Below are 13714 nucleotides of genomic sequence, written 5' to 3' on the forward strand. Positions count from 1 at the left end.
TATTCTCTTGTTATTCTACATCACATCATACTTAATATAAACATCTAAATACAAATAAACAATCAAAACACAATATGCACATGTGTCTGTATACATATATATAGCCCGAGTTACCGACTGCACTGCCATTTGTGCCGTGTCACAGCCCCCCAGCTCCCACAAAGCGGGGAAGCAGGGGCAGCCGGGCCTGCTGTGCAGATACATAGGCAGGCATACAGATACCTCACATGGCATCGTGGCTCCTCTGCCTTGTTTGGTTCCTGGCAGGTTTGTTTTCAGACAGGCACTCAGCCAAGCCTCTACACCCAGAGCAGCCTTTACATCTGGCAGCCGGTCACAAGTGGTGTCCCCAGGGCTCGGCACTGGGGACGCTCCTAATGAACGCCTTGATCAGGGATCTCGGCCAGGGCATTGAGTGCGCCCTCAGTAAGTTCACAGACAGCACCGAGCTGGGAGGGAGTGCTGATCTGCTGGAGAGGAGAAAGGTGCTGCAGATGCAGCTGGAGAGACTGCATTGGTTCCGTGGTTGGGCTGCAGTTGGACTGCAGGACCTCGAAGCTCTTCCCCAACCTGAGCAATTTTAGGATTCCATGATTCCAAACGCATCACTGATCCAAATGCATTCCATGATCACAGAATCACAGAATCACCCGGGTTGGAAGGGACCTCAAGGATCATGTAGTTCCAACCCCCCTGCCTAGCAGGGCCACCAAACATACACATTTACTAGATCAGGTTGCCCAGGGCCCTGTCCAACCTGGTCTTGAACACCTCCAAGGACGGGGCATCCACAACCTCACTGGGCAGCCTGTTCCAGGACCTAACCACCCTTCTAGTAAAGAACTTTCCCCTAACATCCAACCTAAATCTTCCCTCCTTCAACTTAAAACCATTTCCCCTAGTCCTGCTATCATCAGCCCTTTCGAAGAGTTTACTCCCCTCCTGGGAGTAAGTTCCCTTCAGGTACTGAAAGGCTGCAATGAGGTCACCCCGCAACCTTCTCTTCTCCAGGCTGAACAAACCCAACTCCCTCAGCCTGTCCTCATAGGGGAGGTGCTCCAGCCCCCTGATCATCTTTGTGGCCCTCCTCTGGACCCTTTCCAAAATCTCCATATCTTTTTTGTACTGAGGGCTCCACACCTGGACACAGTACTCCAGATGGGGCCTCACAAGAGCAGAGTAGAGAGGGACGATCACCTCCCTATCCCTGCTGACCACCCCTCTCCTGATGGAGCCCAGGATCCCATTTGCTTTTCGGGCTGCCAGAGCGCACTGCTGGCTCATGTTAAGTTTCTCATCTATCAGGACCCCTAGGTCTTTTTCGGGGAGATTGTGATCCTGAAGTACTCAGCCAATGAGGAACTGGGGGAGAAAGTGATCAGCTTGGAGTAACTGGGCCTAAAAGTTGCAACGCTGCTTTCTGCATGCTCTCCTGCTTGAAGGGGACCTGCCGTTGCCGTTGCAATTGCCAATCAATTGCCATCCTGATAAGTGATCTAGATATTTCTTCACTGGGCACCAGAGGGCAGCACTGGTCATCAGAGCCCCATTATCTGACTCAGTTCTTTCTGGGGTGCCACGTAGCCACAAGAATTTTTTCTTGAGACCTAATATGGTGTTTAGAGGACAGTACTGCATGATGGGATACTGCATATGTTTCAAGCCGCCCAGCGGTTGCCTCCACCGTGGTAAGCACATAATGATCTGGACAGGCTGGATGGCTGGGCTGAACCCATTGGGATGAGGTTCAACAAGACCAAGAGCCGGATCCTGCGCTTTGACCACATCATCCCCAGGCAAATCTTCAGGTGTGGGGCAGAGTGGCTGGAAGGCTGCGTAGAGGACCTGGACCTGGGGGCAGTGATCGATGCTTGGCTGAACTTGAGCCATTGGTGTGCCCAGCAGGCCAAGAAGGCCAACAGCATCCTGGCTTGTATCAGAAACAGCATTGGCAGCAGGAGCGGGGCAGTGATTGTCCCCTTATACTCATCTCTGGTGAGGCCGCACCTCCCGTGCTGTGTCCACTTTTGGGCCCCTCACTGCAAGGAAGACATCACAACCTTGGAGCGTGTCCAGAGGAAATGACTGTGGTCATCTGAAGGCTTTGTTGGTTGTCGGAGGGCTCCACTGGTTGTCAGAGATGTTCATTGACCATCAGAAGGCTTCAGTGATCGAGAAGGGGTGTCACTGGTCATCAGAGTGCTTCGTTGGTCATCGGGAGATTGGAGGTGTCTGTGGGAGGGGATATGCGGACTTTGGGTAATGGGGTTGGGGCTCTGACACAAGAGGCATAAAGCAGACCCAAAGGAGGGCCAAGTGTCTGCAATAAGAGAGCGGCTAAAAGGAGGGTGACGTGGTCACACTGTGTCCATGCAGAGGTGGATCAAAGTGTAACAGGTTTGGGAGGAACTGTATGGAGGCGCTGAGAGAGAGCAGAGGGAGGTTATTGGGGCTGCTTGGCAGCATGAGGAGCTCCATCCTTTAGGACTTTGGAGCAGGTGATGCGACAGGGTGGGGAAGGCCACAGGGGTGCAGGACATGGTGTGCATGGCATGGAGCTGGGGAAGGCTCCCGGCACTTTGAGGTGGCCACAGCCAGGCAAGGAGAGATCCCAGCTGTCCCTGCTGAGCATGAGAACAAGGACACAGACACGCAGCGTGTAGCTTTGCTGAGGGATTTATTGATCATCATGGGATGTCACTGATTATCAGGGTCTTCACTGGGCACCAGAGGATGTCAGAGGGCAGCACTGGCAAGGAGGAGCCTTGTCCCTGCAGGGTTTGTCCCCAGGGACTCAGGGCAGGAGAAGGTCTGGCAGCAGCCAAGAGACCCAGGGCAGGACGTTGAGTCCCCTGGGGACAGAAGCCACAGTCCCTGTCCCACCTTAATGATGAATCTGGGCCATCCATAGGGCCTGCCCCCTCCAGATCCGTTCCTCTGCACAGCTTCATGGAGTGCAAGGGAAGGGCTGGAGGTGACAGTGCCCAGGTCCCCTGGAACAGGCCACAGACAGTCATCAATTAATGCCATCATGACTATGCCATCAATTAATTCCCAGCCCCTGATGCCCGGTCCTCAGGGCTGCGGAGACACCCAGCGTCCCCCAAGTGCCCTGTGGTGCAGGGGCCCATTGTGAGCGCTAGAACAACGTGGCCAAGTCACGGTCCTGTAGCCTGCTCAGCCCCAACTGCCCCCCATTGCCTCCTTCCCCTGCCCATTGCCCACCAATATCAGGAGGGAGCCCAACAGCAGCCCCCGCGGTGTCCCCAAGGCCCATGGAACTGAGAGAACAGCCACACATCCCAGCCCCGTCCTCGCCCCAGGGTCACCCCTCAACTCACAGCTCCAGGAGAGGGAGAAAGCAGAGATGGGTCAGCACTGTCAGGCGGGGCAGGCAGCAGTGCCAGCATCATAATGGGCAGCTGGCCATGATGTCACCACGTTGCCGTGGTGACGTTTGTGACACGGCCACCCTGGAGGGGGGTGAAGGCAGAGCACGGAGGAGGGTCCTGCATCCTGAAGGAGCATCTGGTACAGAGCAGACGCATCTGAAGGATGAGCTCCAGCATGGCCGGTGCCGAGAAGGAGCAACCCGGGATGAGTGAGAACGGCCCCAGGGCGGGCCTTGCCTCTGGACAAACATGCGCTAATACCAAAGGTACACGGGCCCGCAGCCACCACGGGAGCGGTGCTGCAGCCAGTCTTGGGATGGAGATGGCACTTTACATCTGCCACCTCCCTCCTGCCCAGCAGTGGGAGGGGTGCCGGGAAGCGGCAGGTGCAGAGTGTGACCTGCTTTTCCTTTGATCTGCAGAGCGAGTTGCCGTCTGGGATGCGGTGGCCGCCTTGGTACACGAGAGTCTCCTGGTGCACAAGGTGCGTTTGTTGGCTGCCGGGTTCCTCCTCGCCCTGTCCGGCTCAGCCTGGACTTCCTCTGAGTCTTCCCCTGCACACACAGCAGGAAGCTTACCCCGTGTTTCCCTGCTGAGCTGCATTTGGGAGGGAGGGCGAGGGGAAGGAGAGGGCTGTGCAGCCCCAAAGCCGTCCCCGCTGCCCTGGCTTGTGCCTCTGAACAGCAGGAGGGGGCTCCTGAGATCTGTCCCCGCAAAGGACCACCTCCAGCTCTTCCTCCAGCCAGCCCGTAACGCGTCCTCCCTCTCTTCCTCCTCCACTCGCAGGGGGTCTGGATTCCCACCTTCGGCACCTTTGACATCATCTCCAGGGAGATCAGGATGGAGGACGGGACTGTGACCCTGTGCTGGCCCGTGTTTCACCTGGCCAGCAACCTCATAGCTATGCACCACCTCAAGGCCCGCAGGGGGTCCCTGCCAGGTAGGAGGGGGGATTAAACCCTTGCTGGCTTCGTGGACAGGGCAAACAGGGCCACCGCCTCCCTTCTCAGAAGCAGACCTCCCCTTCTGGGGAGCCTGTCCAAACGCGGGGCCAATCTGGATGATGTCCCTTAGAAGCAGTTCTAGGTGGAACAGCAACCGTATCATCAACCCTGTATCTGGTATTTTCTCAGTCGAAAGGAAGGTGGAGCCCCTGCACTGCAGCCAGGTGGCTGCAGCCGCCTCTGTGAGCTGGCAGACAGTGAAGTCGTGCATCCAAAGCACGGTGTCGCTGCTCTCCAGTTGCCTGCAGAATGGGGAGAACGTGGCCATGGTCCTGAAGGATGTCGGAGTGCTCCTTATTGACGGGCTGACTTTCCAAATGAAGTTCTATTATGACTTCCTGGAGAAGCTGTTGGGGAAAGAGAACTTCAGGGGAGCCGTTCGCAAGGTGAGCCGTAGGTTTCTCCATAGCCTGGGCAGTACCATCAGCCTCACTCAGCCCGCACACGGCTCACCAGGACCTGGGCAGCTGCTCGAGCTGTGCAGGTGTGGCGGTGCTGTCAGCTCTCCCTGCCTCGGGCTCCTCGTGTCCCCAGTGCCTCAGCCATGACCAGGACATCCCACAACCTCCCTGTTCCTCCCTTGCAGGCCCCCTCGCTGATGGACATGGGGGTGTCCCGTGTGAAACCAGTGGCTTCCCTGGTGTTCTCAAAATGCCTTGTCGTCTTACCCAAGTGAGTATTTTTCTGCTGCTTGATGCAGCTGCTCAGCTCTCATTCTGTAGCGCTTGTGCCTCGTGTCCGTCAGTGTCCTGCCCAGGAGGATGTGCCAGAGAATCACAGAACGATTGGAGCAGGAAGGAACCCGAAAAGGGCACCCGGTCCCACTGCCCTGCGGACAACAGGGACACCTGCCTCCAAATGAGGTTGCTCTGAGGCTGGTCCAGCCAGGCCTTGAATGCCTATCCAGGCACCCAGCACCTCTCTGGGCAAGACATCCCAGTGCCTCGCCACCCTCCAGCTAAAACCTTCTTCCTCCCATCCCAGCCAGTCTTCCCTCTTTCTGCCTGAAACTGTTTCCCCTCCTCCTATCCCAAGTGACCGTGCTAGCGGCTTTAGAAAGCCTTCATGCGGCATGAAAATGTGCCTGTGAGCAGACAAGCAGAGAGAGCAGCAAGGATTGCTGTTGCACTGCGTCACACCGCTCACTGCCTTCTCCTCGCTTACAGGTTCCAAATGGAGTTGGTCCCCAAACTGCCGCCCCTGATACAGCGCAAGTCCTCTGGGAGCTTGTCTGGGTCACAGAAGTCAACAAAAGAAGAGACTTTGCCACCTCTTACTGGGGCCAAGAAAGGTGAAGTGGCTTCCAGCTCTTTTCCACAGCACGGGCAATCAACTGGTGGTGGGCAGACCCTTGCTGACCTTCATCCCAGGGCTCTCACTTGCATCAAACCTTCCTGCTGGCTCAGCACGGCCTTTTCCCCTTAGGTTGTGGTTGGCCTGTCCAAAAGGAAGGTGCTGTGTGTGACGTACCCCCATCCCTGGCTATGGCAGGAGGATGTGGGGATCTCAGGCCCTGCCCTCCCGCAGTGGAAGGACAGGGACCTCAAAAGTCACCCTGCCACCTTCTTATCACCAGCCAGCTCCTCTTTCCCAAAGCCAGCGTCCCTCCTGCAGCCCAAAACAGAGCTGAACTGCAGAGAGGGGGAGTAGAGACAGAGATGGTTTCAGGGCGGGTTCTGGGAACAGGCCTGAGTGCTGCTTGTGAGCGAGCCAAAGGCTTGACGGTGAATCTCCTCTTCCTTCCCAACTGCAGTGAGATTTGACAACACTCCAACATATATTAGACGCCTGAGCACTGCAACTGTTGATGGAGAGCAGTTGCGAAGGATAAAGAACAGACTGCGGAGGGAGAGCATTGCCAACAGGTGAGGCTGGAGGCTGTGGGCTGGGATGTGCGTGGGGGTGACCCAACGAGAGCCCATTCCCTAACGCCAAAGGGTCGCTGCTTGTTTGTGGGCGCCCGAGAGTGCTGGGATGGGGACGCCAGGATCCCCCCAGTTCACAGGGCTGGCCCCTCTCCACATCTCAGCCACTCAGGCGGACCTCTCCCGCTCTGTCCTTTCAGTGTTCTGCCACCCATCCGGGCAGTGCCTGAAGCCCCAGAGCAGCCAATGAGCTGCCAGCTGCAGGGCCTGGAGGGAACAGAGAGCCGAGAAGGGCTGGGCCGAACAAGACGCATCAAGTTCCTCGATGAAGAAGGAGGAGCAGAGGAAGCCCAGCGTGAGGGTGCGCTGCCCAAGCTGCAGGAAGCCAAGGCCTCGTGCAGCCAAGAGCCAGCATCGTCCTCTGGGTCCGCGTCCAGCCTATCCTCAGAGACCCCAGGCAAACCATCCACGCTGGCGCTTCGGGCATGCGACTCGGTGAAACTTCTCAGGAAAAGGGCTAAGAAGATCAGCAAAGCGCAGGAGCAACCAAAGGAAATGGCAGCAGCAACATCTTGTGGTGAGACCTGCCTGCCCGAGCAGTCCTCCCACAGCAGATCTAGATTGCTGCCACCCATAACGGAAAAAACAGGGTCTCCCACTGAAAAGGTGGCAGCGGAAACATCTCACGTAGATCCCAGCCTGCCCAAGGAGCCCTCTGTTGTCAGATCTGGGTTGCTGCCACCCATTAAGGAAGGAGCGGGGTCTCCCGCTGAAGAGATGGCAGGAGCGGCTTCTCATGGCGAGACCAGCCATGAGTCCCCCGCCATCACATCCGCATTTCTGCCACCCATAAGGAAAGAAACAGGGTCTCCCAGGAGTCAGTCTCCAAATACCAAAGCCCCACTCCGCAGGAAGGGCACACCCTACCCACGCTGATGTGGGTGTGTTGTGCCCAGGACAGTCAGAGCTCCACTAGAGGCTGCAAAACAGCTGCTGAGTCCCACTTGTGCCATTGAGACCCATTTGTGTCATTCCTGCATGCCACCTCCTTGAAGAAAATCAAAGGAACAAGGAGACTGAGTGTGGACTCTTCCAAGACCCCTTGCCTCTTTAGGAGCAAAACCCTATAGCTGGAAGTGTTCGAGGCAAGGGGTAAAGAATGGCATGGCTTAGTAATATTGCTATTCTATAGCAACATTGTTGCTATACCTATATTATTATAAATCTCTCTATATATCTATATCTATTATATCTATCTATCTATATCAATTATATATCTTTATAATATTGTATTCTCTTGTTATTCTACATCACATCATACTTAATATAAACATCTAAATACAAATAAACAATCAAAACACAATATGCACATGTGTCTGTATACATATATATAGCCCGAGTTACCGACTGCACTGCCATTTGTGCCGTGTCACAGCCCCCCAGCTCCCACAAAGCGGGGAAGCAGGGGCAGCCGGGCCTGCTGTGCAGATACATAGGCAGGCATACAGATACCTCACATGGCATCGTGGCTCCTCTGCCTTGTTTGGTTCCTGGCAGGTTTGTTTTCAGACAGGCACTCAGCCAAGCCTCTACACCCAGAGCAGCCTTTACATCTGGCAGCCGGTCACAAGTGGTGTCCCCAGGGCTCGGCACTGGGGACGCTCCTAATGAACGCCTTGATCAGGGATCTCGGCCAGGGCATTGAGTGCGCCCTCAGTAAGTTCACAGACAGCACCGAGCTGGGAGGGAGTGCTGATCTGCTGGAGAGGAGAAAGGTGCTGCAGATGCAGCTGGAGAGACTGCATTGGTTCCGTGGTTGGGCTGCAGTTGGACTGCAGGACCTCGAAGCTCTTCCCCAACCTGAGCAATTTTAGGATTCCATGATTCCAAACGCATCACTGATCCAAATGCATTCCATGATCACAGAATCACAGAATCACCCGGGTTGGAAGGGACCTCAAGGATCATGTAGTTCCAACCCCCCTGCCTAGCAGGGCCACCAAACATACACATTTACTAGATCAGGTTGCCCAGGGCCCTGTCCAACCTGGTCTTGAACACCTCCAAGGACGGGGCATCCACAACCTCACTGGGCAGCCTGTTCCAGGACCTAACCACCCTTCTAGTAAAGAACTTTCCCCTAACATCCAACCTAAATCTTCCCTCCTTCAACTTAAAACCATTTCCCCTAGTCCTGCTATTATCAGCCCTTTCGAAGAGTTTACTCCCCTCCTGGGAGTAAGTTCCCTTCAGGTACTGAAAGGCTGCAATGAGGTCACCCCGCAACCTTCTCTTCTCCAGGCTGAACAAACCCAACTCCCTCAGCCTGTCCTCATAGGGGAGGTGCTCCAGCCCCCTGATCATCTTTGTGGCCCTCCTCTGGACCCTTTCCAAAATCTCCATATCTTTTTTGTACTGAGGGCTCCACACCTGGACACAGTACTCCAGATGGGGCCTCACAAGAGCAGAGTAGAGAGGGACGATCACCTCCCTATCCCTGCTGACCACCCCTCTCCTGATGGAGCCCAGGATCCCATTTGCTTTTCGGGCTGCCAGAGCGCACTGCTGGCTCATGTTAAGTTTCTCATCTATCAGGACCCCTAGGTCTTTTTCGGGGAGATTGTGATCCTGAAGTACTCAGCCAATGAGGAACTGGGGGAGAAAGTGATCAGCTTGGAGTAACTGGGCCTAAAAGTTGCAACGCTGCTTTCTGCATGCTCTCCTGCTTGAAGGGGACCTGCCGTTGCCGTTGCAATTGCCAATCAATTGCCATCCTGATAAGTGATCTAGATATTTCTTCACTGGGCACCAGAGGGCAGCACTGGTCATCAGAGCCCCATTATCTGACTCAGTTCTTTCTGGGGTGCCATGTAGCCACAAGAATTTTTTCTTGAGACCTAATATGGTGTTTAGAGGACAGTACTGCATGATGGGATACTGCATATGTTTCAAGCCGCCCAGCGGTTGCCTCCACCGTGGTAAGCACATAATGATCGGGACAGGCTGGATGGCTGGGCTGAACCCATTGGGATGAGGTTCAACAAGACCAAGAGCCGGATCCTGCGCTTTGACCACATCATCCCCAGGCAAATCTTCAGGTGTGGGGCAGAGTGGCTGAGGCTCCGCGCGCGGGAGCAGCCGTCATCTTGTGGCTCGGGGCCGCCTGGCTGTTACTTCATTCGGCTGAAGCCGCTGCCGCAGCCAGGGCCGCCCTTCACGGCAGCGCCGCTGCAGCCGCTGCGCGCCGGAGCTGTCCGGGCAGCACCGAGACGGAACCGCGGCACGACGGGAGCGGTGCTGAGGACGGCGGCGCCGGAGGTGTGCGGGAGGTCGGGTCCGGGCCAGGGCGAGGAACCGTGCGCGGCCCGAAGCGGCCCGCCCTGCCCTGCCCTCCCCTCCGGCGTGGGATGCGGGGATTTGGAGCGGTTGAAGGACTCGGGGCCTTAACGGCCGCAGCGCTGCTGCCCGCATCCGGGCGGTGCCCCCCCCCCGAGGCGTCCAGCGCTGCTCCCGGTGCCCCCCGGGGCTGAGGTGGGCTGTGGGTGTAGGGGGCAGTGAGGGAGGAGTGGGGGCACTGGGGGAGTTTAGGAGGCTGTGGGAGGACTATGGGGTAATATGGGGCTGTAGGGAGAGTGTAGGGTAATGTGGGGCTGTGGGGGGCAGTGGGATGGATATATAGGTGAATAGTGGGGGATATGGGGTTGTAGTGGGCTGTGTGGGGATACCAAGGGATATGAGGAAATGGGTAGGTGTGAGGGGAATGTGTGGTCTGCCGGTGGCTGTAGGGGGATATGGGGATGTAGGTAGCTGTTGTGGGAATATAGAAAGGTGTGAGGGGGCTGTCAGGAGAGATCTGGGGCTATAGGGAGCACTGAGGATGCTGAAGAGGGATATAGGGCTGTGCGGGGCTTATAGAGGAGGATCTGGGGCTGTAGGGTGCTAGGGGGGCTTCAGGGGTAGATGTAGGTGTATATGGGACTATGGGGAGCTTCCTAGTGGCCACAGGGGGGCTATGGGGTTCTAGAAAGTTGTGTGGAACTAATGAAGTGGTATAGGAGGCTATGGGACAGCGGGGGCTCTGGGGAGGATATAGGGGACTGTGGAGGGGGTCCAGGGCTGATTCTGTGCTTTGGGGGGCTACAGGGGATCATGGGGCTGTAGGGAGCTGGGGGGCTGGGGTGCTCTGTAGGGCTGTGGGGGAGCTCTAAGGTTCTAAGTGGGGCCTGTAGGGTGCTCTGGGTAGGCTATAGGAGGATTATGGGGGATACGTGTCTCTAGGGGGCTGTGGGTGGGCAGTAAGAAGATTCTAGTGGGATACAGGGCTATAGGGGATGTATGGGGCTATAGGGTGGGTTGTAGGGGCATGTGGGGTCAAGAAGGCTCTCCCTCGCTTCCCCATTCCCTTTGCCCCTCCCTTCCCCCTTCCATAGCAGAGTGGGTGAAATGCTAGCTCTGAAGTTTGAATCAGAATTGGAATTGTATTGGACTAGAATATGACAGTTTTGTGGTCTTGGATCTGAACTGTGTTTTCTTCTGGGGCTTCAGGTCCAGGTACTGTTTAATAATGGCTTTGGAGAAGGTTTCAGCGTCCAGTCTCCTGCTCAGGAAGAAAGAAGGAGGTTTCTGGAGGACTTGCTGACGAGTGGAGCTGCTGCTGAACCTCCCCTTCCAAGAAGGCAGCAGGTGAGGCCGTGGTGCATCTCAGCCATTCCATAGTGCAAGGTAGCAGTGATTCAGGCTGTGCTTTGCTCTGATTCTCCAGCAGCACTTGTGCTTGTATGTGAGCAGCAGGCGGCCGCTAAGGTTGTGTGCTGGCTGCAGGCTGGGCAGGCACGGGAAGCACTGCCTGCAGCAGCACCAGCTGAGCCGAGGTACCAATGGGCTGGACTGGAAGCACTGAGGTTTTGGGGGCCTGATGCACAGAGGGAGGCCAATAAAGAGACCACGAGTCCATGAGTATTTAAGGCACAAAGGAAGGCTTAGAGGGGTGATGGAGAACACGTCTGGAGGCACAGATGCCTGCAAGCTGCTCTGGAAGCATAGAGGGAGGCCTGAAGGCCTAGAGGTTGCCCAGGAGGCTTAGAGGCCTTCAGGTAAAATAGCCTGGAGAGAGGCTAAGAGCCTGGCCAAGAGGCCTTGCAGCTTAGTAGTCCTGAGGCCAAACTGAGGCATGGAGGCCAAGAAAGAGGGAGTCTAGATGAGCAGAGGCCAAGAGGAACTGGAGGTCAAGTGCCCTCCAACCTCAGGGTCTGGACAGCTACAGCCCAAGAAGGCTGATGGCCTTGAAGTTGGACTGGAGATCTTGAGACGGTCTTTGCTCCCCCTCCAGCTGGTTGTGAAGAGCCCTTCCGTTGTGGAGAGGGCTGCGGGTTGAGTTCAGCATCTCCTGATGTGTCACAGAGATCCAGGGCTTTCAAGAAGCTGCTTCTTTAAAGTGCTTTGGATGGTGGATGTTCCTAGACAGAGCGCTTGTCTCCTCCAAGCTCTGAAGCCCAAGGTTTGTTCTGCAGGTCCCGCTGATGGCACAGGCATCAAACAGCCCAGAGCTCGTGGCTGGGGAGAGGCTGCGTATTGTGTTGTGAAGGGAGAACTGGAGGAGGGCTTTGAGCAGCGCTGTGCAGGAATGCAAGCAGCTGGTAAGAGAGAGGAGGTGTGTGTGCTGAGAGCAAGGGCTGTACGGCTCATCTCTGGGTGCTGACAGGGAATGCAGGCAGAGCTCTTTGCTCTCTGTTCTTTCCTGCAAGTCTGCGGCCCTTCAGAGCGTGCTGAGTTTGGGCAGCACGATGACAAGCCAAGGGTGGCAGCAGGAGATGCAGCACAGCCCTCTCCAGCAGCCAGGTGCATTTGTTCCTCTTGCTGCTTCTTAAGAAGGTGTGTTGAGCTTCCACAGTTGGTGCCATGGTAGCCTGTTTTGAAGGCTTTTAAGCTCTTCCTCTGATGCTCGCATCTTAAGACAGCGAAGGACTTCCCTGGCTGTGTAGGAATGGTTCCTGTACAAGGGCCTGGCTGTCTGTGTCTGTTCCAGATGCTGAAGGGGATGGTGATGTGAGTGCAATGATGGAGCTGGCTTTTGAATGGCAATTGCACCCGGCTGATGTGCAGCTCTTTCTGACACAGGCAGGAGACGGGTGGTGGGACTACAGCTCCTCTGGCAGTTTTGCAGCAAAGCTGTTAAGTAGAAGATAGGGATTTCTTTACTAGGAGAGTGGTGAGGTCTTGGAACAGGCTGCCCAGGGACATTGTGGATGCCCCATCCCTGGAGGTGTCCAAGGCCAGACTGGATGGGGCCCTGGGTAACCTGATCTAGTAAACATGGAAGTTTGGTGGCCCTGCCAGGCAGGGGGGTTGGAGCTTCATGATCTTTGACGCCCCTTCCAACCTGGGTCATTCTGTGGTTCTCTGACTCTGTGATTTGAAAGAAGAAGAACTCAGCTATGTTTCCTGTTCTTCCCCTGGCTATCCCCTGGCCTCGGCCCAGATTACCATTGCATTGCAGTAGGTGTTCCTTCCATCCCCGTGGCTGCCCCTTGCTTTCCAGAAGGTTGCCCTTTCTTTCCCACGACAGCCCGCCCATAATTCCCTGAATGCCCCAATACCCGTCAGTATTTCCCATCCAAGAACCTGTAGCCACCCCGCAACCCCCACAGAGCCCCAGAACCCTTCCAGGACTTCCTCAGACCCAGTACGCCTTCCCCATTGCTAGCCTGACAGGACCCCCATCACCATTCAAGGACTCCCAGAGCCCTGCTGGGGCCCCTCTTCACCCCCGTATCCTTCCAGATCCCATCCAGCAGCACGGTGCTGGGACAGGAGGGGCTGCTGCAGGAGGGGAATGCAGTGCTGGAAAAGGTGTAGGGCACAGATGTGGCGTAGGGGGCCCGGGGGCATGTAGAGAGTGGTTTGGGGTGAGAATGGGGGATGTGGGTCAGTGTTGGAGTGCATGTATTGAGTTCTTCCTGAGAGGAAATTGGGGTTCCCTGTGGCCCAAAGGTGGAGCCCTGATCTATCACCACACATGACCCCATAACCCCATATAACTCCACGTGACCCCAAGGCTCCACATGACCCATAACCCCATAAGCCCAGATGAGGCTGTGGACAGTGCTGGGTCTGTTCCTGGGTCATTCAGGGGGTACTGTAGAGTGGCTCTGGGGTTGCTGTAGAACAGCACTCTCTATATGCCCTAGACCCTCATCTCGCCCACATCCTGGGGGCAAGATGGAAGTCTAAGGGGCTATGGGGGAGTCCCGTGTGCAGGACAGATTCATCACCTGCTGCCCCACAGCAGCCCCCAGAGCCATCCTAGTGCAGCCCTGGAACAGCCCCATCACTGCCCACGGCCCGTGGCCAGCAGCAGTTCCAGCACCAGCACTGTGTTGGGTAAAGGCAGCTCCTAGGTGTGGCTCTGCCCCACAGCTTCCCCAGAGTGCCCCTTAGCCTTCCCGTAGGCATC

General features: G+C 56.2%; 2 protein-coding genes across 2 annotated transcripts; both read left to right on the forward strand.

The window, feature by feature from the left end:
- Nucleotides 1–3510: 3510 nt before the first annotated feature.
- LOC146758195 (uncharacterized) lies at nt 3511–7624 on the forward strand. Its single transcript, XM_085517390.1, has 8 exons — nt 3511–3658; nt 3815–3876; nt 4179–4332; nt 4526–4782; nt 4983–5068; nt 5563–5687; nt 6150–6261; nt 6462–7624. The coding sequence occupies exons 1-8, from the start codon at nt 3556–3558 to the stop codon at nt 7195–7197; spliced, it is 1635 nt and encodes a 544-aa protein (XP_085373516.1). The 5' UTR covers nt 3511–3555; the 3' UTR covers nt 7198–7624.
- A 566-nt stretch (nt 7625–8190) lies between these two features.
- Nucleotides 8191–13323, forward strand: LOC146758196 (uncharacterized). Its single transcript, XM_085517389.1, has 2 exons — nt 8191–9792; nt 10807–13323. The coding sequence occupies exon 1, from the start codon at nt 9292–9294 to the stop codon at nt 9706–9708; it is 417 nt and encodes a 138-aa protein (XP_085373515.1). The 5' UTR covers nt 8191–9291; the 3' UTR covers nt 9709–9792; nt 10807–13323.
- Nucleotides 13324–13714: the final 391 nt, after the last annotated feature.

Source organism: Coturnix japonica, chromosome 16 (assembly GCF_054131305.1).
Source record: "Coturnix japonica strain WE chromosome 16, WE-NBRP24, whole genome shotgun sequence".
Taxonomy (NCBI): Eukaryota; Metazoa; Chordata; class Aves; order Galliformes; family Phasianidae; genus Coturnix; species Coturnix japonica.

Bases quoted from the DNA above. Each gene is read 5' to 3' on its own strand.
- LOC146758195 (XM_085517390.1), top strand. From the start codon at position 3,556: ATGAGCTCCAGCATGGCCGGTGCCGAGAAGGAGCAACCCGGGATGAGT. The intron at 4,783-4,982 runs GTGAGCCGTAGG...CCTCCCTTGCAG, and splicing joins TCAGGGGAGCCGTTCGCAAG to GCCCCCTCGCTGATGGACAT. The intron at 5,688-6,149 runs GTGAAGTGGCTT...TCCCAACTGCAG, and splicing joins TCTTACTGGGGCCAAGAAAG to TGAGATTTGACAACACTCCA.
- LOC146758196 (XM_085517389.1), top strand. From the start codon at position 9,292: ATGAGGTTCAACAAGACCAAGAGCCGGATCCTGCGCTTTGACCACATC.